The 27,564-nt window shown below is 39.7% G+C and overlaps 1 protein-coding gene across 4 annotated transcripts in view; it reads left to right on the top strand.

Annotated features, from left to right (window-relative positions):
• Positions 1–260: 260 nt before the first annotated feature.
• The window catches only part of sik3 (SIK family kinase 3), a 43,361-nt gene continuing 16,057 nt past the window's right edge, over positions 261–27,564 (top strand). For 2 of the 4 annotated variants that reach the window (XM_037774859.1, XM_037774857.1), the window contains exons 1-11: positions 262–702; positions 18,212–18,328; positions 20,236–20,299; positions 21,258–21,419; positions 21,597–21,721; positions 23,130–23,253; positions 24,587–24,705; positions 25,302–25,412; positions 25,990–26,124; positions 26,626–26,706; positions 27,296–27,405. In XM_037774859.1, coding sequence (XP_037630787.1) covers positions 379–702; positions 18,212–18,328; positions 20,236–20,299; positions 21,258–21,419; positions 21,597–21,721; positions 23,130–23,253; positions 24,587–24,705; positions 25,302–25,412; positions 25,990–26,124; positions 26,626–26,706; positions 27,296–27,405 — 1,472 coding nt within the window. In that variant the 5' untranslated portion in view covers positions 262–378. Of the gene's footprint in view, positions 703–18,211; positions 18,329–20,235; positions 20,300–21,257; positions 21,420–21,596; positions 21,722–23,129; positions 23,254–24,586; positions 24,706–25,301; positions 25,413–25,989; positions 26,125–26,625; positions 26,707–27,295; positions 27,406–27,564 lie in introns of all 4 variants that reach the window. The other 2 variants (XM_037774858.1, XM_037774860.1) reach the window with 2 other exon arrangements.

The raw sequence follows: 27,564 nt of genomic DNA, 5'->3' as shown, positions 1-27,564 counted from the left end.
ATTGCAATATTAGAGCATTATATATACACCTTTAAGAACCTCACGAACTCGTCTGATCACAGACAGTGCAGCAGTTTTTTGCAAAAAAGAAAACCACTGAATCATGGGGAACCAGGGTGATGATAATGCGCACTTCTTTTTCGTCGCCTTGGCAACCACAATACGTTTCAAGCGGGGATGATGAAGTCATTTGTTACGCTCGCCCGTCGCCATGGTTACAACCTAGAGAGGGCGCTGCGGAGGAAGCGTTTTTTCCACCACGTAAAGTGACGCAGACGGGGCGGTGGGCGTGCCAGTTGACGCGCTGCGCCGCGCTGCGCAAGCTTCTGCTGCTGCTGCTGCTTGTTGTTCCCGCAGAGAGAGAGAGGCTGAGAGAAGATGGCGGCCGTGTCAAGCGGAGGTGCTGCTGCTGCTGCTGGGTCCGCTGCGGCCGGGATTACGCACTCTTCTGCCGCACGACCGACCCACGCAGGAGGCATGGGCCCGCAGAACCGAGCCCAGCCGCCGCCACAGTCTGCTGGGATCAGTCGGACCAGCACGGCCACACACAACATCACTTCTTCTTCTTCTCCTTCTCCTTCTTCTTCTTCGGCCACCAGGCCCCCTCCAGCCCGAGTGGGCCACTACGAGATCGAGCGGACCATCGGCAAGGGGAATTTCGCGGTTGTTAAACTAGCCACGCACGTCATTACCAAAGCAAAGGTAAGACGAGACATGTCGGAGCATTACAGGTGAACAATTACAAGCTGTCATTGTTTTATTTCAAGCCCTTTTACGACCATTATAGTCGGTGGATGACGCTGAGGCCTTCAGGCTCTGGAGACTCAGCGGCCAGCAGCCTCGCTGTGGTGACACCGCCGCTGCTACGATACGATCATACTGTATTTATCTGTTTATTTTGCACAATTTAAGACTATACAACGTAACAAAAAAATACATGAATAATATAAAGTGCAGGAAGAAGCAAAACACCTCGCTGGGCTTATCTGAAGCCTCCACCTAGAGACAGGATTAATATAGAGAAATAATATGACTACATAATAGTGATAAGAAACAATTAGAACAAGATTAATATAATATATTTTTATTTATTTATTTTGCACAATTTAAGACTACACAACATAACAAAAAATAAATTAATAATATAAAGTGCAGGAAGAGGCAAAAAACCCAATGGGCTTATCTGAAGCCTCCACCTAGAGACAAGATTAATATAAAGAAATAATATGACTACATAATAGTGATAACAAACAATTAGGACAAGATTAATATAAAGGAATAATATGACTACATAATAGTGATAACAAACAATTAGGACAAGATTAATATAAAGGAATAATATGACTACATAATAGTGATAACAAACAATTAAGACAAGATTAATATAAGGAATAATATGACTACATAATAGTGATAACAAACAATTAAGACAAGATTAATATAAGGAATAATATGACTACATAATAGTGATAACAAACAATTAGAACAAGATTAATATAATATATTTTTATTTATTTATTTTGCACAATTTAAGACTACACAACATAACAAAAAATAAATTAATAATATAAAGTGCAGGAAGAGGCAAAAAACCCAATGGGCTTATCTGAAGCCTCCACCTAGAGACAGGATTAAAAAAAAGAAATAATATGACTACATAATAGTGATAGCAAACAATTAGGACAAGCTTAATATAAAGAAATAATATGACTACATAATAGTGATAACAAACAATTAGGACAAGATTAATATAAAGGAATAATATGACTACATAATAGTGATAACAAACAATTAGGACAAGATTAATATAAAGGAATAATATGACTACATAATAGTGATAACAAACAATTAAGACAAGATTAATATAAGGAATAATATGACTACATAATAGTGATAGCAAACAATTAGGACAAGATTAATATAAAAAATAACCACCGCTGCTTCGATACGATAATACTTTATTTATTTATTTATTTTGCTCAATTTAAGACTATACAACGTAACAGAAAAATAAATGAATAATATAAAGTGCAGGAAGAGGCAAAAAATCCACTGGGCTTATCTGAAGCCTCCACCTAGAGACAAGATTAAAATAAAGAAATAATATGACTACATAATAGCAAACAAGTAGGACAAGATATATATATATATATATATATATATATATATATATATATATATATAATAACAACAATAACAATACAGTAAATATATAAAAAAAATAGAGAGGTCATGTAAGTCCCCTCTACCACAGAAAAATGTTAGCAGACATCTAAAATAAAGCCCTAAACATCTATTTTAGATTTTTAAACGTTTTATTTACTCAGTTAACCGTTCTTTTATAATGTTTTTAAATTTGTATTTCTCAAAATTATGCTGCTTCAAAAGTCCCTACACTCAGCCAAGAATTGTTTGTTTATTTGTTTTGCACAATTTAACACTATACAACATAACAACAAATAAATGAATAATATACAGTGCAGGAAGAGGCAAAAAAAAACACTGGGCTTATCTGAAGCCTCCACTTAGAGACAATTGTCAGACTATTTATTACGTAAAGGTCTTAATAGCTTTTTTTGTTTTTACATTAGGTAAAATAGTGCTTTATTCTTTGAATTCATTAATAAAGTGCAGGAAAGTTGGCTTGGTTCCTGAGCATTTTTCTTATGAAACAACATTGTGAGTGGGAAAAAATAAATAAAAAACATAAAAACAGATACATGGACAACATGGGGAAAAGCAATTACAAAACAGCAATTAAATTACCCTTTAAGCGACTTTTGAAACTTTTGACAGATGAACAGTTTTTTGATCAATGTGAACAGCTACTCCATAATTTGGTTCCCCTAAATCTTATCGAAAATTGACCTCTAATAGTGAGAAATTTACATACATTACATAGAGTACATTTAAACATTACAATCACAGAAGATGATATTCAGGGCCCTTCAATGTACATTTAATGTGGGATTAGGCTCCATATTTAGTTTTTAGGATTGACTGGTGTACAAAAGAGTGCTTCAGTCTAACCTTATTAAATCGTGGAACCCTGTATCTCCGATTTGATGGTAACAATTGATATTCACTGTTCAAAATGTGGTTGGAGGTCAGAGACGATGGTGTTATTGCCAGCCTTAAGATGTTATTATGATAGGCTGATTCATATAATTTCTCTAGGGGTTGACCTACAATCTTTGAGCAGATTTTCATTTGGTGAAGCAGTTTTGACTTTAAAGTAGTGGACAAACTCTTGTACCATGCTGCTCGGTTGTTTGAGGGTGTCTGTTCAACACTGAGAGGCATCACCTCTTAACTACTTGATACAAACACACATAACATACATCTGATTTCACACATATTAGCTATTCATGTGTTTTTAAAGACAGATATAAAAGGCCTGAGGTTAATGTGAAGCAGACGGAGGAGAAAGGTACTGATGAAGATGAGAAAGATGAAGACACTGTTAGTAACGTTAGCTAGCTTCGGCTAGATGCGGATATCTTTATAAGACGATACGATACAACTTTATTGTCAGTTTGCACTGAAATTCATTTTGCGTCCATGGGCAGCTCAGTTTGAGAAAAAGTACACATACAATAGACATACTGTTACCATAGACATACAGACAAGTAAGACACATCAGACAAAAACACAAAACACATGACAATTATTCATACGTAACCCATTACAAAATGACCATCTGTCCTCTGGATTTACACGTCTTTAGCAGCACATTCATTATTATTTAGAAACACGTGCCAACAACACAAGGTTAAAAGTTTACCCTGCTGGCTGGATATCTTTTAAATAATAATAACAAACTTCCAAAGTTGATAGGCGTAGGTTGTCCAAGTATTATAACTCTTTGTGAAATTCAACGTAACTCAAAACTGTCTGAAGCCAACTAAAGCAGACACAGAGTGTGTAGCTTCTTTAATATTAGCTAGTCGTGTATTTTTAAAGACAGATAGAAAGGCCTGAGGTTAATGTGAGGCAGAGGACGGAGAGAAGGGTATTGACGAAGATGAGAAAGGAGACAAGCTTAGCTTACTAGCTAATTAGCTAGCTTTGGCTAGATGTGGATATCTGCCAACAACACAAGGTTAAAAGTTTCCTGCTGGCTGGATATCAATTCAAACTTTATTTCAGACACACAGGAGGGTCCATAGCAATAAAAGAAAAGAAAAAGAAACAAAAAACATACAAGATAAAACCACAGAAGTTCATCATTCAATTCATATGTATAGGCTATCTTGCCAGTGTTTTCTGAGCCTGGATGAGTACCGACTAGTGCAGCTCTTGCTCGGGCTGGTTAAAGCCTCTATGATGCTGTTCTCTGACTCATCCAAACGACAAATAAAATTATACATCAAATGTCTTAAAAGTGCCTCACATGTAGGAAAACCAGAGGACACAAACAGTTGACTGGCACTATGCCATCTGGGAACCCAACAACAACCTCATTGCATCATTGTAAGCCACTATGAGCCTATCTTTTAATTTAACAACAAAGTTTCCAAAGTTGATAGGCGGAGGTTGTCCAAGTATTATAACTCTTTGTGAAATTCAACCACTCAAAACTGTCTGAAGCCAACTAAAGCAGACACAGACTGTAGCTTCTTTAATTTAAGCTAGTTTGACACTTTGGAAAGTGTCTTTATAATAAAACCATATTGTGTAACTGATAACTAATTGGCCTTTTATAATGCTCATTATAACAGTCTCTTACTCTAGGATTTTATCTTCTGTCTCTGTCTGTGGATGTGTGAGATTTTGTTGTCTGCTCTGTTGACCTTTTTTTTATTCTGCCTATGTCTGTAAAGCACTTTGGTCAGCTCATGTGGTTTTAAATGTGCTATAGAAATACATTTGACTTGACTAACTGAACTAATTCGTGGAAACTATTTCAGCTTTGTGCACTATTTTGTGTGGTATTTAGATGTCCCAGTTGATAGCTAAGATTACTTTTTATGATGACTTTTCATGATAACATTGACATTAGTGGTTTCAAAACTGCCACCAGTGTACATAAATGTTAATGCATAGAGTGGGCGTCATTGTCAACCATGACACATAACATTGTACCCAGGCTTTTTAGCTAAAGGGTCTGTTTTATTGTAGGTAGGGGAAATTTTGGGGGCATCACAAGTGGAAGGGAAATATTCCAAGTAGGGTTTTTCTTTTTCTGCTGACCTAATTGAATCAGGTGCCTCAATGTTTCACACGGCTTTATTTGCCTGTGAGCAGTTTGTTGTCACTCCAGATATGTTGGCTATGTCTTCATGGCTGGCACTGTGGTGTAAGTCCAATACGGCCAAAAACAAATAGCTAATCAGAGAGCCCCCAGTTGGTGCATTTTACAACAGCTGCATCAGTAAGATTTCTGCTAAGAGATGCATTGATTTCCATCCAGACCATATGTGCAGTATGGTGACTAGGAGTGTAACGATCACTTTCCATGGTTTCAATACGATTCAAGAACGCTATTTGGCTTATCTAGAGCGCTACAATATGATTCAATGACTTGAAATCGATACAGTATCTTTTTTTTTGGCCAAAAATTCAATCAGTGTGACTGTGAAATAAATAGTTGGATACTGGACAGTGCAGGTCAGAAGTTTTTCTTGAAAGTGCAATATTTAACAAAAAATAAAATAAACTTCTATTCAAGTTAAATGAACAGTGGTTTAACCACCTGCTTCTGTTCTCATTTTCAATATAAATGGTATTTAACAACAAATGAAGTGCATGGCGTCTCAGTAGGTGCATGGAAAGATTGGTCGCTTTGCAGCTGTATTTTATCTGGCCTTTGTATATTTTGCGAACAGTGAGCGATTTATCAAGGACATCTCTTTGCAAAAGCCGAAATGTTTCCCCACGCTGGACCTCAAATGAAAAATCTCTCGTTCGCCTGACTCTTCCTCGCCGTCAGCCATGCTTTGTTTTGTTGTTGTCTTTCTGAGATTGGCGCTGCTGGCGCATGTCGATGACGTCATACACAGGGAGAGTGAACCGGAGTAATGTTTAACAGTTCTTTGCTATTAAAAGTGCTAAAAAATACATCCATATAACATTTGTTGTGCTTAAATACAAGGTGCCAATTCTTAGTATCGATACAATAGATTATTTACCTTGCAAATCGATTTTAGATCGATATACATCCCCTGTGAAGGACAACTATCGATGTAGTTGGATCGTAGGAATATAAATGGATACATCAATGTAGTAGATGAATCGTTACACCCGTAATGATGACACAAGAAGCCTTTCTCTGAAGATATGACCATTGTGATCAGTATGCACATCCCTTATAATGGATGCTTGGTTGAACAGTCACAACAAATAGCGGTAGCTGAAGCCTACTCTTACAGACAACTCCTGCAATTTAATTTTTTTCCCCTGATGAAGAGCCTTTAATTCTAATGGCACAACTAAAGGTGTGTCAAGGCGGCTGAGTGTGCAGCTTTACCTCTATGCCCTTGTTGACATACACACAGACTGGCAGACACGAGTCATTTGGGTGCTTTGCGCCACATAGCCCAGAGAACCTTCCATTTAGTGTCATGAGGCCAAAATAAACTCAGGTCAGTGAGTGCCTTGTAGTGTTTTTCAATGCTGCAGGAGACGTTTCTTGAAGGACTCTAAATGTGTTGATATGACTATAATGTAATTTCCAGACTAGTAGGTGTGGGAGCAGTGTGTTCAATCTGTTATGAGAGCAATACAAAGACAGTAGCAACGTTGGAGTGAGAGATTGATGAGCTGGTTATGAAGCTTTACTCCTTGTGTCTGTTTATGCTTGCCTGGATGTGTGTCTGGCTGTCTGACTGAGTGTGAGAGACAGGCAGAGGACAAAATGACAGGGGACCACGGACTGACAGAATGAAAGAGAGGCCTTGTTTGTCGTCTGTTGATGGCGGTCACAGACGAACCAGTCAGCTCATGATTTTCGCCAACCAGCACCGGGGTTTCGGCACCCCCAGTTGCTCATGAATATCTGAAGAATAGGAGTGTAGATTTACATGCCTGTGGACATCATGAATATGGATATGATGATCAGTCATCAGATGTGCTTTGGAGGCTTGTTTTATGGCCTAGGTTTTTATAACGATCCAATGAGAAATGCTGACTAGTCAAAAATAGCCTAACAACTCTCTCAGTTGTTGGATGGAGCTGGATGATATCCTGCAGTGTAGTCACACAGAAGCCGACCTGGTTATTTATACTTGGTAGTTCAGAAGGGAAAGGGATGGTCCCTTTCTATGCCTCATTTGCTCTCTGTTGTTTTTATTAAACCTAAAACATTCAACAGGCATTTGTTTAAACTTTATTTCCCCAATACGCACCACCATTTCGACTGTGTATTTTGTAAATTCTTGTGGAATGGAGGCTGTTGGTGTATACTTGCTAACACAGAGGCAGTCACACAACACAAACCTTCTATGGCAGACAGCAATAGTGTGGTGCACCTGAATGTTGTAATAGTGAAAGTTCATCTCCTCTAGACAAAAGCCAGCTAGTGAAGTGGAAGTCAAAAAAGGAGTTTTGATACACTCACACAAACGCTATGCTAGCGGCAGTTGGGCCACACTTTGCTGCCGTCTTGATAAAGGTTGATATCAGTGTTCACTCTCTCCATAAACTTTATTGCTGGTCATGACCTTTCAACAAGGGACATAAGTTCTCTATTAGCTCTGAATTACACTATGAACTATAAACACGTGTTTTCGGTGTAGCTCTAGATGATGGAGGTTCCAGCCCCCAACCACCAATTGTGAATGGAACTGACTTGCCATTTGCCAGGTTTTTTACTTAAAACTATGCAATTTGACATCATTTTGGACCATTATTATTAGGGCTGCCCCCTCTTTTTGTATTAGTCGACTAATCGGTTGTTTTGGTCTTAGTCGACTAAGATTTCTTTAGTTGATTAATCATTTTTTATGCTTTTTCATGCTGAATGACTTATTTCCAAAAAACTTATGAGCACAACTCTGGTAAACACAATTTAAAGTGGTGCTTTTGTATGATTCTTTGTGGAGAAACTCAGTTCTGTCAATTAAATCAACTAATCAATTAGTCGACAAAATCGTTCGAGTGTTAGTGACTAAGAATGACCACCAAACCATCATTGTTTTTGCTAATTTTGCTATATGTTTTTTCAGTTATTGCAGCAGCACCATCCGCCAATTTGTTCTCTCCAGTTTTCACTTTTGATTTTGCAAAAATGAGGTAGTAGTTTAGCTCAACTTACGGGAAGCTGACATTTTAGTTGCCGCCAAGCAGTGTGTAAAATGTCAGCACATGAAAATTTTAAGATTATATTGATTGATGGTGTATATTAGGGCCGCACAATTAATCAAAATGTTATCGAAATCGCAATATGGCCTACTGCAATTTTTTAAATCGCAATATTTGTTAAAGGTGAAATGTGTGTCAAAATAGCACATTAAATGAAATATTGTCGTGCAGCAGAGATGTCCTGGACTACAGACTTATGAAAACATCTTTGTTTGGTACAGATCCCAACAAAAATCGCACCATAATCATTTTAATATGTTTTTCAATGATAATCAAAGTCAGCCAAAGTAATCGTAATTAGATATATTTTCAAAATCGTGCAGCCCTATTGTTTATGTCCACCACTCATTGATGTCTACTGAGTTTCCAGCACAACTTCATGATAAAATGTCCTTGAAAACATGCTCACATTTTATGAAATATGTTGAAATGTGACGTAGGACCTACACAGACCCTGGTAAAGAAATGTTCAGTGTATACACACACGTTGCTTCTTGGGTGTCACACAAAGATAGCCAAGCTGTTAAAAGAATTAGTTTCCTGTTGACCGAGGTCGTGCAGCTGATCGCCCCACACCGCAATTTCATAGGCTATTAATCAGGCCTGTAGTCGCCTTGTGTTTCAATGCACTTTACTTGAGATGATATTTCACATCCTGGCCACATTCCATAACCGATGGCATAACCTCTCAAGGCCACTATCGGCCATTGAATGGAATTTATTAAGAGCAAAAATGTATTAAAGCAAAATGTATTGATTTAAGTCAATTAAATGTTTCATCAATAATCTGCCTCTGAAGATTTTAGAAATTGTTACTAGTCGGGTATAAATAATCTATTTGGTCATGGCTGGCCTCTTGATAAATGGTCAGTGCTAATATCCAGTGATGATGAGCTGCAACGATTAATCAGCTAGATGTCGACTATTAAATTAATAGCCAACTAATTGATTAATCGGTATGAGTAAGTAAAATAAAAAAGACAAAATTCTCTGATTCCAGCTTCTTAAATGTGAATATTTTCTGTGATTGGTTGTTCCTCGTCACATGACATGCGGTGTGTGCTGCAGCGTTCCAAAAGTTGAACTGTGTTCATATCGGGGAGCAGCCGTTGCGCCCTGAAAAATAAGCGCTTGAGAACGCTTGCGTGTTGTGATGGCGTCGCACACGGATTGAGTGACTACACTGAAAACCACGGATTTGAGGGCGTAAAAAACGCGCCATGTCTATGGCCCCTAATCTTAAGCAATAACCAGATATTTGGTGCCATTCTTCTGTCATATTAGACTAAATCAATAACATGATTATCAGGATGATAATGTAATTGTCAGCCACAAATCATGCAGTTTTTTTGTTGTCAGTAATGTACCTGTATGCCAGCAACGTTTCATATTTGAGTGGATATTTTAACACAATCTTTTCCTTGCGAGTGTTTGTAATGTTTGATAAGCCCACTGAAAGCGCCATTGTATGTTTGCGTGTGTGCGTACTTGTGCGTAATAGCTCGACAATGGAGGTATGGTCAGTGCCCTTGTATGACCCGACTAGTAAGGATCAAGCAAAAACACACTTTAAAAAGGCGTCTGTGTTGTTGTGCCCACAGCAAGGTGAGCGAGATCGGTAAAAGATGGCACTGTGCGGCATGTCCTGACCCGTCTGTCTGTCTGTGGGGAAGCCGCTCTTCTTTCCTCCTTTTTCCCGTCTTCCTCTCGCGCGTTTTTTAGGCAGGAGAAGGATGAGCAGGAGGAAGAGAGGGCAGGCAGGAAGGCAAGCGTTAGGTAACAGACCTAATGTTCTGTGTAACAATTTCACTCAGTCACGCTCACACACACAGCTCTCTAACATACAGCATCCCCTCTCTGTTTCTCAGAAACACACATACGCACACGCAAATGTGATTTCATTTGGGTGAATAATGTGACAAAGGCTGTGTTTCTGCTTGACTTATCTTCCTGCCCTGTAGTCATCTTCAGCTGCGTTCTCAGTCGTGTAAATGCGCAGCCAGAAAGAGAAGAACACAGCCCAGACTGTGTGTCTCTGTTACATGTGACATGAGGGAGGACAGTGTACGCGTCATCAGTATGATCCTCTTCCTCACCTCATGTTTTCTACGTTTTCTCGCAGTTTGTGTGCATGTGACCCCCTCCACCCCCCCTCTACTGTAACTGTGGCAGCACACACTGTGTCACTTAAAAATCACAACTCTGTGCCATCATCATCATCCACAGCGCTGCTTGTTGTCAGAGGCGACTGTGCGTTGCCAAGGCTCCTAGTTGGAGAAAGGTCGCTCCATTGAAGTCTTACTCGTTTCCATAGCAATGATGGAGGTTCCAGCCCCCAACCACCAATTGTAAATGGAACTGACTTGCCATTTGCCAGGTTTTTGACTTAAAACTATATAATCTGACATCATTTTAGACCATTATTATTAGGGCTGCCCCCGCTTAATCGATAAGTCGACTAATTGGTCGTTTTGGTTTTAGTCGACTAAGATTTCATTAGTCGATTAGTCATTTTTTATGCTTTTTTTCATGCTAAATGACTTAATTCCAAGAAAATCATGCGCACATCTCTGGTAAATACAAGATTTGGTACTTATGTTATTTTTTTATTTTTTTATTTTATTTTTTGGTGAAGAAACTCACTTTCACAGATCTGTCGATCTTAATCAATTAGTCGACAAAATCGTATGAGTGTCAGTTGACTCAGAATTTATTTGGTCGAGGACAGCCCTAATTATGATTACTGTAGATAACCCCACTAAAGCTTAAAGACAAAACTTGCTAGTTGAATAATTATTTTATTATTTATTTACACATATCACAGCCTTCGTATGAATGCGTATTAATTCTTCTGACAGTGGTTCCCCTGTAAAATCACATTCTGTAACTCAAATGAGCAGATTCAGAAAACTTTTAGATAACCTTTCATTATTATATTCATTCACGAATAAAACAAGTTATGACAAACAGTTCACTAATTATTTTACAAAAAGGAAGCATGTAGCAGGTAGCATGAAATAAAATGTCAGGTCTTCCTCAATTCCTACTTTAGGTGGTCAAGATTTCAGAATCCTGACTTTGATACCAATACAAAGGCATGTCTTTGTAGCATTTGAGGCTGCACAATTAGTCGTCGCAATATGGCCTATTGCAATTTTCAAATCGCAGGAGACACAATATTTGCTATGTGCAAAATATGTGTCAAAATACCATTTTTTTAAATTAGATATTGTCTTGCTGCAGAGATGTCCCGGCCCACACATCATATTCCAACAACCTAGAAAAATCACACCATAATCATTTTAATGTTTTTCAATGAAAATTAGAATAATGATGTAAAAATTATCATTCCCTCTAATATCGCAAATTATATCAGTAAAAAATTATCACAATTACATATTTTTTCAATCATTCAGACCTATCAGAATTTCTTAAAGAAGAGTATGAATATTTACCAATCCTTATCTATGTTCATTGCTCTAAATGAACATAGATAAGTAAAGCCAGTGCCAGTGCCAAACTGGAACTGCTGGATTCTTCTTTGTAAGTCCCAATCAACAATCACTGTCGAGATGGAAATGTGCAGAGTCAACCAGGTTAGGGGGATGGTGTGTCATGCAGCTACTGCAGTTTTGGGGTTTTTATAATTCCAATACCTGCTTCTGCCCCGTAATTGTCATAGAAAAATTAAAAAATGTACATTTAAAAAAATATATAGTGCTCATAATCTATAATACCATATTGTATTTGTTGGTTTGCTTTGTCAATAAAATGGAAATTAAGTCCTGGTTGTCTGATGGCACAGTGTAAGTAGTTGGCAAATACTGGTTATGCTCAGGTCTTCACTCTTCCCTCACAATTTCCTCGCCATAAAGTGTGGGCTCTGCTATGCAAGAAGAGAAAAAAAACCCTGCAAATGGCAGATTAATGTGCAATGTCCAGTGTTTCCACACTGTAGTGTGTCCCCAGTCTTGTACTTTCAGCCTGACACACTCAACTGAGTCATTTCCACACATAAACTCTTCCAAGTGCACAACACACAGCCTCTCTCAAAAGCATTGTGCTGACTCATACTGCCTGTACGCTTTCATCTGTGTGTGTGTGTTGCACGCGCATAATACAGTCATAGTGCTGAGCTGCCGGAGCTTTGTCTTGTTTGTACGACACTGTGTGATGTCTTTGTGACTTTATACAAACACAGAAGCCGCAATTTTAGCGTCATAACAAGCAGTGTTCTAGTTAGCTATTGTAAAGACTAGGTTTACAGATGATCCTATGTTTTCAACCTGAACAGGTGTGTGTGTATGTACGTGTAAGTTGAACTCCTAACTCCATGCTGATATGGGTTAAGCCTGAGCATAACAGGTGTTGTAATCTGTGTCACCTGTTGATGAAGGTTAACCTCATACGTGTGTGTGTGTGAACACAGATGAGCATGCAAGATGCCCCGGCTTCTCACTGTAGACGTTACACCATAGACCCAATTCTCTGTGTAGGATTAGCCTCATTATAGCTGAGTCATGTATAGATGTTTTTAAAGAGAACATCGGAGATAACTAAAGAATGCTGAAAGGCTATGTGAACATCATGTATAAAATCTTATTAAACTTTTAATGCTGTATAAATGTTAGACCTTACAGCTTCTGTGTTCACATTTTTTAATTTATATATTTTGCTTAAATAGTATAAACGGCCTAGGAAAAACAATGCACGCAACAAGAATCAGGGCGTCACAACACATATTTTTCATCAGAGAATATCGGGAGGAAAAAGACATCAACCAGAACTGTAATTTTTTCATCGTCAATTATTTTGTCAATGTCCTTTTTCTGATATTTTGATTTTAGTTTACATTGAGTTGGCGGTTTATTAAGCATATGTAGCTATACCTAATGTAGTTTAATAGAACAGCCCCTTGTGTAGTCGATACCGATACCAGTGAAATTCCATGATTCTCGGTACCCAATTTAATACCACGGTGAAAAACAAAAGTAAAACCATAAATCCCATGTACTTCAACAGACACTCCTTTATCACCGTTTGCATACTGTGTTTTTTGAGGAAGTTAAACAGGTCATAATTCCCTCTCTATTATCTATTTTATATTGCTGTGAAAACATCTCCTTCAAACCACTGAATTTATTCAAGTTTCTCGCCAAAAACTACATTTTACAAGATTACATTGGACCACACACCATGATAACGTTAGAATGTACCTTTGCCCAATACTCATTTTTACTGTATAGAACCTGAATGCATCATAATGTAGCAGCGGCACCTCCCGTGTTGAAATCTGCAGGACGAAAGCTAGTTAATGTTGGCAGCCGGTAAGCAGCACAGATCTAACAGCTAACGTTACTGAGCTGCCGTCTTGCTGATTTCAACACAGATTTGTTGTTCACAATGTTATGTAGCATTATCAGGGAAAAAACAGGGTGTGTCCCCTGGACATGTTGATAGTGAGTTTACGGCGTCCCAAACACATTTTCCATCGTCCCTGAGATGACGGGACACGGTTAGTCTCGAGCCCTGATGGTACCTGCGGTACTGTTGAATTATATTGCATTATACAGAGAGGTGCTTTTAATAATTTGTCCATCCTGTTTATCAGTTGGGGTAGTCTAAATAAATATTTATTCAAAATAGAGACTTTGACGCTTTTTCTTTATGGCCTGTTTAACCAGTCAGTCAGAAATGTATTGGAACTTTGCTGTCATGTGAATTTGAACTGTACCGTAATACAGTTATTTTAGCAGATGTACTAACATTAGCTTAACATTCTCAAGAGTCATGGACTGTTATGTGCTTGAGAAATGGCCTACGTGCAGTCATGATTTGAAAAAGCCACTCGGGACTTGACTACGTAAACAGTTTCTCGGAAATGAGCATCATGGCATCGGTCATGTCCTTATCTGAGTTGTAATAGTACACATTTAATAAGTCAGTGTGTTGTTTTCCCAAAACATCACCGTGCTGAAAATGCTGGTATTTTTTACACAGTGTTGGTGCTAACCAGTGAAAAAGAAATTTCCCTGTCACCAACACGTCTGCCTGAGGGCAGGTGTGTAGCTCGATTAAATTTTGTCCCACGATACATGTTGCTGTGGACAGTACTAAATGTGTTGTGGTAGTAACATGGTACTGTGTTGATACAGCAGTGTCTACCTCGGCCAGCCAAGGCTTTCTTGTGTCCACCTACTGTATATGCTTATACAGAAGGACATTTGCCCCCTCTTTGTGTGTTGCTGTGTCATTAGCTTGTGTATAAGCTCCTAACAAGCTCCCAGTAATCCCAGTCTTACTAACCTCTATACGGCAGGTGCATTGTTGTTGTTGTATACTTGTGTTAACGCTGGCAATCACCTGAAACCTTGTGATATGTGTAAAGATCCATCCAATGAAAAATGTTTAGAGCTATAGGCCAAATACTGCAATTTGCATGTATTTTATGTTGTATTAGCAGATTTCAGGTTTCTCGGAGTGTACAGTGTGTATTGGAAGTGTGCCACCTCAAATAAAGAGTGCTACCACTAATGTCAAAAGCAATTGTTCGATTCTTCTCAAATATAATAAGGAAAATGCACAGAGGCGCTACATGACACAGCAAAGGCCACATATTTAATGAGTGGCTCAATTGTTCAAACTCTCATCTAGTGGCTATGTCGATAATGAGACAAGACGTATCAGGATCTGCCCGATTCAGCTCAGCAGATGACAATAATTGATTGATCACATTGTACGTTTGCATGGCAGTAATTAATCAGAACAGCGTGTTGCAATGTCATGAAAGAAGGAGTTAATGTTTTCAGTTTTTACAAGTTGAGTGGAGTAGAGGCAATCTGTCCAAATCAGGTGTGGATGTGTGAGGAAAGAGACATGCCGCGCTTAGACAGCTGACGGTTGGAAGCTAGAGTTAGTCGAGTCGAAACTGCAGTAATTTGGGGGAAAAAAGAGCAAGAAAATAAAAATGCGCCCTGTTTTCTTCAGATGTAGTCTGTCGTGACACCGCCAGCAAATATGCAAACCTTAAAGGAAGCATTAGTGGATTGTTGTTCACCATTTTGATTTCTCATTACATTCCTGAATGTTTTGTTTAAGATGGATATTATATTTTAAACGGTTGATTTGTTGCAATCAGCTGCTGTTATTTGTTTGTGTACTGTGACGCTAGAATCGGTATGCGCGCTGTGTAATGTACAGTAAATGGTCCAGACTCCTCCGCGGGGCACCAGCTGCTCTGGGATGGTGCTGTGTTGAGGTCACTGTCTTGTGATCGGAGGGGCTATGTGACACTTCATCTCTTAGCAGCCGGCCTCTCATGAGTGTGTGTGTGTGAGTGTGTGTGTGTGTGTGTGTACAACCAGATCTTTTGATGGAAAATTCCAGAGTCATGGAAGCTAGTGCAAAGCACACTGAACACCCCGAGGCTGCTGAAGCACAAGCTCTCAGTCACAACATATTTACTAAAGCTAAAGCTGGAAACCCAACCTTTGAGAGGTACACTGGTCACATGGTTGTTTGCAGAGTACGGCTTACCCCTTAGCATCACCACTCGTCTCGCTAGGTTTATGCTTGTTAGCATGACAAAGTTGTCAGTTCTTAAGAGGGATGCAAATCTTAAACAATGTCCTTTTGATAGAAACAGCAGTTGAGTGACCTATATTTAAGACTTGAAATGTTTTCAACCCCACAGTGACGTCTATCTCGTCATCTAGCCATTGAACAATCTCTCTGCCACAAGGTTCCACTAAGCTTCTGTACAATTGTGGTTGTAGCCCTTTTCCCCCATTTTCAGAAGGACTCGCTGTCCTTAAAATGAGCACGTGTCGTCAAGATGTTGCCATACGTCTGAGTGTGGACGTGTGTGTGTGATCCAGATATCCTGTTGTTACCCTCCAGAAGATGCAGAGGGGAACGATTACATCAACAAAACTGGATGACTGCCAATGCCAAGAATAGATTTCTAGAGCTTAAAATACCACATAGACACGCTTTCCAAACAGACACATACATGGCAAGAGTTGTTTAAATAATACTTAATTTATCTCTGGTTTTGCTGACTTGTGTTTTTAAGATTTTAAGCAGCACTTTGCCTATACAAAAAAAATACAAGTGTAATTGCATTAGGTGGGCTATACGCTTCTTAAAGGACGGGTCCATCTGCGTTCTGTTTCGTTCTTTTCAAATGGAAACGCCCACTCAGCAGTGATGTAGGTCACCAATAACGTTACGTCGGTAATCATTAAGGTTATGAATAATGTGAACGCTAGCACTAGCTCAGTCAAACTTATCTGTGCTAAGTTTGGAAATAACTGAAATGGTTAGTTTGGATTTTTTGAAGTTGTATGTATACTCCCGCATTCTGCGAGGTAAAATTACTGCTTTTGTGAATGGAGTCTGGTGGCTTTGAAGAGAGTGGCTTCAGTTCGGAAAGGGCTGTTTGACGGCGGGGTAAAGCGACTGTGATGGGAGCAGCAGAAAAATATATTTTACCCACCTATAAAAATCTACAGTATATCATTTTAAGTGTATGCACTGCTTTACCTCGCCATTAGACAGCCCTTTGCAACGGGGTACTGAAGCCGTTATATTGCTGCCTTCAAAGCTACCAGACCAGACTCCATTCACACTAACTGTCATTTTACCTCGTAGAACACAGGAGTCGCTGTTCTACCGCTGCATCGATCTGTTCGTTTTTGTTATTGTGTGAAAAACAAAATAATGGACACTCCACTATTTTAAGTATAAAGAAACCTACAGGATGCATCACTATATTTTTAAATTAAGAGCTCATCCACAAAAAAATGCCTATTTGAACAATCAAATAAAGTTTGGAAAACACAGTAGGGAAGACTACCAATACACGTTTCCACAATTGTCCAATGCCCTTGAAGGGAAGCTACACACTGATCTGGATTAATGCCACTGTTAGATGTGCTCTCCCAGGACCCCTCTCTTCGCTCTCCCTCACTTCCCCTTCCTGTCTGCAACAGGAAGTCACCCTTGTCGGGCTTCAGATGGCCTTCTTCACGTCTGTTATCAGGAAAGGGAGAGCTCAGGATGGCACTGAATTTAACGGATGAAGTGTTGTGTGTGTGTGTGTGTTAATGCAGGACGCATGCTTTTCATTTTTTCACACGCACTCGGACTGTACTCGCTCATCTATTTTTCCAAGAAGCTGTGTTTTGGGGAAGCCCCATCAGCTTCGCTTGATTAAGTCATTAAAGTCATCTGCCCATTCCTAAGTGGCAGCGCAAAGCTCCTGTCACACACCATCACCGTCCACGCTGCCGGAGCTATTGTCAAAGGCTCAGCCGTTATGCAAGAGTCGTGCTCGCAGTCGAAGGTCACGGCTCAGGTCAAGTTACCCAAACAAACTGGAAGCCAGGGAAAGCATTGTGTTTGACAACACGCAGTTTGGCTATTTATCATCTTGAGATATCTCCTCATAGCATCTTGTGTTTTTAACTCAGTCGGTGGCAGATATTTATTTGTGTTTATCACATGTGTTTGCTAATGGATTAGCGGTGCCAGGTCATGTTAAATTGACTCCGTGTGACTCACACCCTCCCCTGGCGCTTTGCTCTTCTATGATTATTGTGTCATCATAGCAAAATTGCAAGGGCACTGGGACCGTGCTCTGGGATTGTTGCCTGCAATTTAAGTGTCAGCTAAATACCATTAATGTGAATGTATTGTCTGTATTTTGAACATTCAAGAGCTGGTAAACAAAAGCATCGTTTAAGATAAATTCTTTCTTGTTTTGTCTCCTCTGTTTCTGTCTTTTTCTGTCTTCCATACTTCCTCCTTCCCTCACTGTTTCCTCCTCAATCTCGCCCTCTCTCTTCACCCCCTCTCATCCTTCATCCTTATCTCTCCCTCTATCCCTTTGTTGTCTCTCTGTCTCCAGGTGGCTATAAAAATAGTGGATAAGACCCAGCTGGACGAAGAGAACCTGAAAAAGATTTTCAGAGAGGTGCAAATCATGAAGTTGCTGAAGCACCCCCACATCATCCGCCTCTACCAGGTATACACATTCGCACTCACCCACCGACAGATAACGCGCTCTGCTCACATCTTACACCTGAGACCCATGGCCCAATAGGGAAGGGACAAATGGAAGATGTGTTGGTTTAGAAGGATCTGATGTTACCTGCCATTTATTTAGGGGTTAACTCTACCAAGGTGTTGGTTGCTAGTAATGCATTATAAAATGTGCCTGGTAAATAAAAATACTGTTTCTATTAAGGGTGGGAACCACCAGAGGCTCCACGATACCATATTATCACGATACTTAATGCCTTGTTCAGATTACACAATATTTTTGTCGGTTATAATGTTCGCTATGTCAGATTAGGCGATTAAGAGTCATAAATTCTTGCGTGACTTGTCCGAGAGACATGATAAACTACACATCGGTCCCCGACCAATCATCATTGGTCGTCTTTCACGACGCGCATGATGTCATCAGGAAGGAAGCTTAATGCTAATGGCAGTACCGGGTTGCTGAATCGCCTCTGCTCTTTCACGCCAGCTTTTTTCTTTTTTCTTTCTGTCGAGTGGTAGTCCCTTGAGGAAACATTGAAAAGGCTGGGGTGTTGTTGCCATAATTCCACAAATCTTTCCTCCATTTCAGAAATACCACCTCGCAGCACCAACATCGTTTCTCTTTAGCTTCGCTATTGTTTACAGCAGTGCATACCTGCGAGTCACAGCTGTGAAAAAAAAAATCAAACATGCTAGACTTTCTGTCGGGACGCAACGTTGTTTGATGTCTACTGTGACACACTAGACTAGATAAAACGATCGATTGACGCGCACGACACTCGTTGTCATTCCTGATCTGAGCCGACACCCTACGGCGGCCGCATTGGGCTACAATCGGGCTAATATCGTGTAGTTTGAACCATCCATTAGTCACGATACAATCTTAATGCGATTTTAAACATTTTGTGATATGCTGAGTATTGCAATAAGATACATTGCAATTTATTACCTTTTTCAACTGCAAATTATGCAGTTTGTCAACATGTTGTTTTATCTAACAAGATGCAGTTTTCACTCCGTTCATCTCAGAGTTTTCATTCACATATCTTGAGGTCAGAGGTCAAGGGACCTCTTTGAAAATGGCCATGCCAGTTTTTCCTCGCCACATCTATCACATCTCGCTACTTTAGAGCGTTATTTAGCATTCTTCCTGACAAGCTAACATGACATGGTTGGTCATGATACCACACCAATCGATTCCTTAGGTTTTTTTAGTTTCATATGATACCAGTATCTTCACTTTAGCTTTAATGACTGAGCTCGCTACAGCCTCTGAAAGACAGAATAGCGGCCGGCGGATTGTTAAGAGGTTAATAGTTTATATAATAAAAGGCAGATACTTGATGTATGTGTATTGATACAATATTGCCACACACAATATCGTGATACTATACTGTATTGATTATTTTCCCCCACCCCTAGTTTCTATTTTTATCCAGGGAAAGTTGACAGTTCTTTTTCACATTCATGGTTATACATCTGGGGGGCTGCCCAGTACAACCACAGTCTTTTGCCTAAGAACTTAGCTCTGGCGAGACTCAGTGGTAGAAGTAGAGAAAAGAGAGTCACCCAAACTTCTCCAGCTGTATGGGGATTGTAACACCCAACCAACCGGTTTCAAGCCAACTTTTATAGCATCTTGTCTAAAACGGCCTCCCGGCAGTTAATCTAATCTCTTTGCCGCAACACGTAATGTTGAAAACTTCACACATGCACACATACATTGAACACTACACTGAGTAAATGCCAGGTTTTGTTCTATTTAAATCTTCCTGCCAAACACTGCTTACTCATTCTGTTGTGTAACGGGTGAACCGCCCATCACTAGATGTCGGCCTGTCAGAGGGTCTGTAGGTCCTGATTGTTGTTATGTGTTTATGTCTTTAGGTGATGGAGACGGAGAGGATAATCTATCTGGTAACAGAGTACGCTAGCGGCGGAGAGATATTCGGTAAGGGAGTTACCCACTATTACCTTGAAGTAAAGTGTCTTCCTCATCCCCTCTTCCTCTGCTTTACAGTTTGTGTTTATGTTTAATTTTCAACCAAGACTGGGACCAGTTGCTCAAAGCACCTCAAGTTAAGATTTTCCTTAAGTCTCCTCCTTAAGGTTTCCTTAACATGTTCACTTAAGTATATACGTTTTTTTTTCTTTATCTTGCCCTTATACTTAAGGAATTCCTTAAACTGTTACACAAAAGACCATAGCTCTCTCTATTAGTTGCAACATGGCAGAGTTTGTAGCAATGAATGAAGAAAACAAACGCATCCTGAGAACCCCATGGATATGCTTAACAATGAGCAATTGATTTTACACTATAGATTTGACCGGAAGCTTCATTGCTCACAGGCTGTACGTAATGCGTGAAGACATTTGCCTCAAAACGCCGCCATTTAGGGGAAGAGCCGGCCCGAAAAAGCCTTAACGTGTTTCCTTAACTAAGGAAACCTTTTAAACACCCTTAAGTAAGTTCCTCAGCTAAAGAGAGCGTCAGCTTTCAGTATCATACTTAAGGAGAAGACTTAAGGTGCTCTGTACAACCGGCCCCTGGTATTAAAAATAAGTAAAAATCTAAATCGAATCAAAAATTTGGTTATGAGAGGGTTTTTTTTTGTAAATTTGTCCATCATGATTGGTTTGTTTGCACTGCATGTTCATTCTTGTATTGCTTTTTTTTTTTTTTTAACAAACATTTCTTGATTTCACATTTTATTTATTCACTTCCTTTTATGCCACTTATTTGTCGAGTCATGTCAAGTCTCCTATGTCCCAAACCCTTTTGCATTTCTCCTTGATGGTTTAATGTTATTTATTAGACTAAATCAGAACAGAATCATGGTCTTCACTTGCATAATCACAACTGAGTACCATAAATCTCTGAACGGTACATTTTGTGTGTGTGTGTGCAGACCACCTGGTGGCTCACGGGCGTATGGCGGAAAAGGACGCCAGGAAGAAGTTCAAACAGATTGTGGCAGCAGTCCATTTCTGTCACTGCCGCAACATCGTCCACAGAGACCTGAAGGCTGAGAATCTGCTGCTGGACCACAATCTCAACATCAAAATCGCAGGTGTGTGTGTTTGCACTTAAGAATGTAAGGGTGGGAAACTTAATTTAGAAGGTGTCTTGGTGAGTGGGCGTAGGCAAGTGTCAACATGTGCTTTTGGAGCATTTTCTTGGGTTGATTGAATTTACTCTGTCAGGTAAAGTGATAAGATTGAATAAACCTCTCCTCTCACCCTGTTAGATTTTGGCTTCAGTAACCTGTTTTCTCGAGGACAGCTGTTGAAGACATGGTGTGGCAGCCCTCCCTACGCCGCACCAGAACTCTTTGAGGGCAAGGAGTATGATGGACCTAAAGTAGATATATGGGTGAGTAGACTTTTAGGTATGCACAAGGCCCTGTTAGGCTGCAGCACATGATGTAGCTAACTGGCTTGAAGACAAAAAAAAAACCCTGAATGAATCTGTGGGCGATATATTCAGTAATATACTCAGTGTATTGCGGCTTGTTCTAAATGGGATGTAGTAAATGACTATCGCGAACATCAAGGACAAATATTATTTGTTACGTAATTTTTTTTAGCCGCCGGCATGAGACTCGCTTTGGCGTTTTGCTTCCTCTGCGGCTCTCTCCCAGTCACAGGCGCACTCTCCTGGGCGAGTGTGTGTGGCGTATGAGCATAGATGTGTGTATGGGGCGTGTGTTTTTGTATCTGGAGGGAACCGGGAATGAGCCTAGAGAGAGCGAAAGAAGGGAAGGGCCAAAGCGAGTTTATACGTGTTTAGATCGGAAGAGTGGATGTAAGATGCCAGCCTCTTCTTTGAAAAAGATGCTCAAACTAGCCCTCACGTTGTTTTGCGGTACGTGTATATGCTAGGCATTACAGTAAAAGCGTGTTCGAACTGACCTCAAAATAAAAGCGACCAAGAACTGACTTCAAAATAAAAGTGATCTTCTGGTGAATGCAAAAGGCAATTTCACATAATTTCAATAAATCAGTCAGACTGCCAATAATATATAATGAAATAAAACTAAATTAATAAATATTAAATTATAGATAAAATTAATCTTAATTTAAAAAACTACCATCAAACGCAAACTTTATTTTGGAGAAAATTTGAATTTCGATTGTGTGAATAATTAGTCAAACTAAATAAGGATACCAATCTGACTTCAAAATGACAGTATATCTTCTCAGTGTTCAGATTAGTTTGCCAGAACGATCACGCTAGTAATGTCATGTTGGCAAACCACCCGACTGTTGAAACGTGGACCCTGTCTCGTTTACCATGCTTGGGTATGACTTTTTTGCTGTGTCATCACCATTCATATCTATACAACCAATATGTTTATGATGAATTTGTTTACAGGAGCACAACGTTATTTATGAGAGCAAGTTCTTGAGATCTAGCCTCTTAAAACGTCAGCTTCACTTCAAGAATTTCAAGTTGACTGAGGGCTCACTGACGATGATTGGACTTATCGACTTTCAGATCAAAAACAGTCAAATCAAACAGTTATGTTACTTTAGAAAAAATAAGAAAATATTGAGATATATATTGTATATCGCGATATAGCCTAAAAATTTCGAGATATTATTTATAAGCCATATCGCCCAGCCCTACCTGAACGTTTTTTGTCTTAAAATATAGTACCTAATTTCTTCAATAGTCTATAGCACTCTGGATTTGTTAATAATTATAAAGGATTTGTTTGTTGTCCTATTTAAAAATGATGTACTCATGGTTTGTTTCCCGCTGTCTTTTCTCTCTACAGAGCTTAGGTGTGGTGTTATATGTGTTGGTGTGCGGCGCCCTGCCTTTCGACGGCAGCACTCTACAAAATTTGCGGGCACGTGTCCTCAGTGGCAAGTTCCGCATCCCCTTCTTCATGTCCACAGGTAGGACTACAATCAGCTCTTACACTCTCCCATGTCTTCTTACATCCTCCTCCAGACCAATCCTTAATCAGTGCAAGATGTCTTTAGCTTTAGGGCCAAGCGAATCCCGGAGCAGTACTTCACCAAAAAATCAATTTCTTTAGTATCAAGCACTTACCACTGTTGGCTTGAGAGGTGGCTGTTAAAGGTGCCCTGTGGAGGTTTCTTGTAAACAAACGAAAGTTTTCAGTGTTTCTCACCAAAACACACTGTGTTATCCTTGAGGTCCAAGATACAAGATACTTACAAGAGATGCAATAAACGCTTTGAGAGTATTTTTCCTTCCTCACAAAACATTTTCAAACCTTTTTTTTTTGTGTGTGCAATCTATCGTACAGTATTTATATCCATGTTTGCTTGCTGGCAGTCTTCTTCTTCTTCACTGCCTTTGTTAGTGCATTACTATGTTAGTTGGTGCGTTACAGCCACCAACTGTTGATCAGGGGAATAGTGTGACTCAGATGGCAGGATGTAAATTGGCCCTCTCGTGTGTGTGCATAATGCAGGGATAGTGATGACTCCTTATTTCAACTTCACAAATCAGCCGTCACTCGTCCATCGTGGGGCTTTCAAAGTGTGCGACAGGAATAAACAGAAACAGGGCGTCCGACATAAGTTAAGTAATTAGTAATAAGCGCTGCATCGAACCCTGCGATGTGCGTCCTTGTGCATGATACAAACAAAACGAGGACCCACTCACAAAACCATCGCTCTATAGCGCCCCCAGTGGTAAAAAAAAATCCACATGGTACCTTTAACAGCGGCTTTGGTCAGCTTGAATTTATGTCGGTTACATTTGACTCAAATTGTGCCAAGTTTTCACGTTGGAAAAAAGTATAAAATGTTAATTAAAACCACTCCTCTGGCACATTGAGTAAACTGATATAAAGCGGAGTGTGTTGAGAATTTTCTTTGGATTTTGAGATACTTATTTCTGCCACAAAACAACATTTAACAAACACAATTGAGGCCTACAAGGAGTGAGTATTTAATTTAAGATTTTGAGTGGGGTATCACTTCAAACCACCTTTTGAAATGTCAAAAGAACTGCAGAGTAGGTACAGCAAGTTTTCAGTATTGATCCACATAAATGGACTTCCTGAACAAAAAAACAGAAGTACTACATTTTAGGAAAAGTAACTTTCTATATGAATAATACAAACTGGCTAGTAATAAAAAAAGCTACTAAAAACTATTGTTGGTAATTCTGCACATTTTCCAAACATGCAAGTTGCTTTAATTTCTACTGTATTACAAGTTGTGTGATCTCATTTATGTTTGTGTGTTATTGCAGACTGTGAGTACTTGATCAGACACATGTTAATACTGGAGCCCAGCAGACGGTTGAGCATGGAGCAGATCTGTAAGAACAAGTGGATGAGACTAGGAGATCCAGATCCAGAATTCGACAGGGTGAGACCCCTCTAGAAGTAGCAGTCGATGTGTGTTCCTACCATGTTGTGTATTGTACATCTTTTTGCAACTATTAGTAGAATTTGCTGACTTAAGTTAGAGCTGCAACAATTAAACAATTAGTTGTCAACTACTAAATGAATCCCCAACTATTTTGATAATCAATTTATCGGTTTGAGTAATTTTTTAAGATACCAAAAAGTAAAAATTCTCTGATTCCAGCTTCTTAAATGTGAATATTTTCGGGTTTCTTTACTCCTCTATGACAGTAAACTGAATATCTTTGAGTTGTGGACAAAACAAGACATTTGAGGACGTCATCTTGAGCTTTCGGAAACACTGATCCACCTTTTCCACCATTTTCTGACATTTTATAAACCTAACAGCTTATCGATTAATCGAGAAACTAATCATTAGTTGCAGCCCTAACTTAAGTATCCTGTTTTTATGTGTGCCATTGTTGCAAAGATGATGGTGGCTACTGTATGTGTAACATTAACAAAATATTATATTTTCTGTTATGTGGTGGACTATGTCTTAACTGTGAGAGGAAAGGCTATGTAAGTTTGACCTATGACCTCTTTTCTCCCTTTCAGTTGATAGCGGAGTGCGAGCAGGTGAAGACGGAGAGAGAGCTGGAGCTCATCAACGAGCAGGTGCTGATAGCCATGTGTGAGATGGGCCTGGATCGAGAACGCACACTTCAGGTTGGACGCAAATGTGTAGCTGACTTACACTGATTTATTTAAATTTTCTGCACTGCCTTTTGTTATAAGTGTGTGGAGTGTAACGGTACACAGAAGTCACGGTTTGGTTCATACCCGGGTTTAGGAGACACGGTTCGGTGTGAGCTCAGTACAACAGGAAGAAAAACCCCAGATGCACAAAGACCCATTTCTTTTCATTTATTTTGAACAGACAGTTGTGCAAGTGGCAAAGACAAACCACTGTCCTTGTCTTACACACAACTCTCTCTCCGATGTTGTTGTAGCTGACTGGGAACCCACAGGCTGGTCTTCCATTTCCGACGTTTCATTTACGCTCGCCAGAGTGTGACTGACTCGAAAGCCAATCAGCTTGTTGTGCTTACCTCGGCACATGTTGTTACGGCTAAAAGTTTCTGGGTAGTACTTGCACTTGTGAAATTTGGTTGCGCATGTCGTGCATCAATTTACATACTGCTCGTGCACCGAACCGTGGACCAAGCTGCAGGTACTGCTCCTACACAGCCCTAGTTGAAAGTCATCTCAGCAACATATGTTTATCCTTCCTTTTCCTCTCTAGTCTCTACAAACAGATGCATACGATCACTACAGTGCCATCTACAGTTTGCTGGCTGACCGCCTCAAGAAACACAAGACCCTGCGTGTTGCCCCGCCCACACCGCGCTCCATTAGCTATCCCCTTAACGCTGTACAGGTAGCTCATTGTCCACTGTTGTTGGCATGATATGATGGTAGATTTGTAGCCTGTATGTGTCAATTTTTTAACACAGTTTGATAGTATTTTGGAGAGTTTTCTAAGCCAAGTTTTTATAGTTGTAAACAAGGTTTCTAGAGCCACAACTTGATCTTAACACAACCTATAGTTATTTTATTAACCCTATGTGTGTCTTTCTATACGATGATTATATGTATAAATCAATTCTTTGTGGATATGATGTCATTATATGAAGAGCTTCTTCATTGTCATAAAAGTAGTAGTTGATTGCGAGAGCTTGAAGAAGAGTGATTTTGTTGGATAGGACTGTTTTCATCAGTCTAACTTACAGTAGTCACTTTTTTTGTCCACTGAGTAGAGTTGATTGCTTTAACCTACATCAGCCAAACCCACTGCACTAATGAGATTGCCAGAAAATTAGTACAATCCTCACGCAACATGTGTGCGTGTGTGTGTTTGTGTGTGCATGTATGTGCCCAGCAGACGGATCCGCAGGGTAATCCCGTAAGCATGACCGTTCCTCATGTCCAGCTCATCAACCCAGAGAACCAGATTGTTGAGGTGAGTCAACGGTGCCGTCCATGTGGTTGCATCACCCTGGCAGTGTGTAGCCAGCAGTGAGTGTGCACGATAAACAAGCTAAGACCAGGCACAACCTTTGTTCACGTTGTTGAAATCCCAACCACGGATCTAACCCTAACGGCTTCCAACTTAAACAGTTAAAAATTGTTGTCCCTTAACCTTGCATGGAATTGATGCACCATTTAGTCAACAAACATTTATATTTTTGATGATTTGCATGTTTGTATAAACTGGCTGTCCAGTATTTTATGGTTAGCTACTACAGTTTACTACTGTGAGTGTAACCCAGGATCCATCAGACACACATAATCACACATACATGCACACACACTCCAACAGAACACACACAGCCTCAAAGCTGACTCACAAATGCTGTGAAACACAAGAATGCGTCAGATTACTGCAATGCAGCAGGGATTTTAATAGAAGACCTGAACTTTAAAGCATGTATATTAGAATTTAAACACATTTAACATATATACAGTATCTCTGGATACATTGCCACTCAAGCATGCAACACACACTACCATTACTAATGACCAAATATGTGTGTGTATTTATTGTTTAGCCGGATGGCAACATGGCACTGGACAGTGACGAAGGGGAGGAACCATCTCCCGAGGCCATGGCTCGCTACCTTTCAATGAGGCGGCACACTGTGGGAGTACCAGACCAAAGGTAAAACTCAACTCTCCAGTCTACTATCAGTGATGTTTCGGTTATTGCTACAGTATCACAAGTAGCGATAAGGGCTTGACATTAAGCTTTTTCAGCCACTTGCCCGAAACTTACAGGCAACAGGGTTTTGGACAGTTATTATAATTTATTAACGTACAA

The sequence above is a fragment of the Sebastes umbrosus genome, chromosome 7 (genome assembly GCF_015220745.1).
Source record: "Sebastes umbrosus isolate fSebUmb1 chromosome 7, fSebUmb1.pri, whole genome shotgun sequence".
NCBI classification, from domain to species: domain Eukaryota; kingdom Metazoa; phylum Chordata; class Actinopteri; order Perciformes; family Sebastidae; genus Sebastes; species Sebastes umbrosus.
Note: the sequence above shows the minus strand (reverse complement) of the source record. Positions and strands in the feature narration are given on the sequence as shown.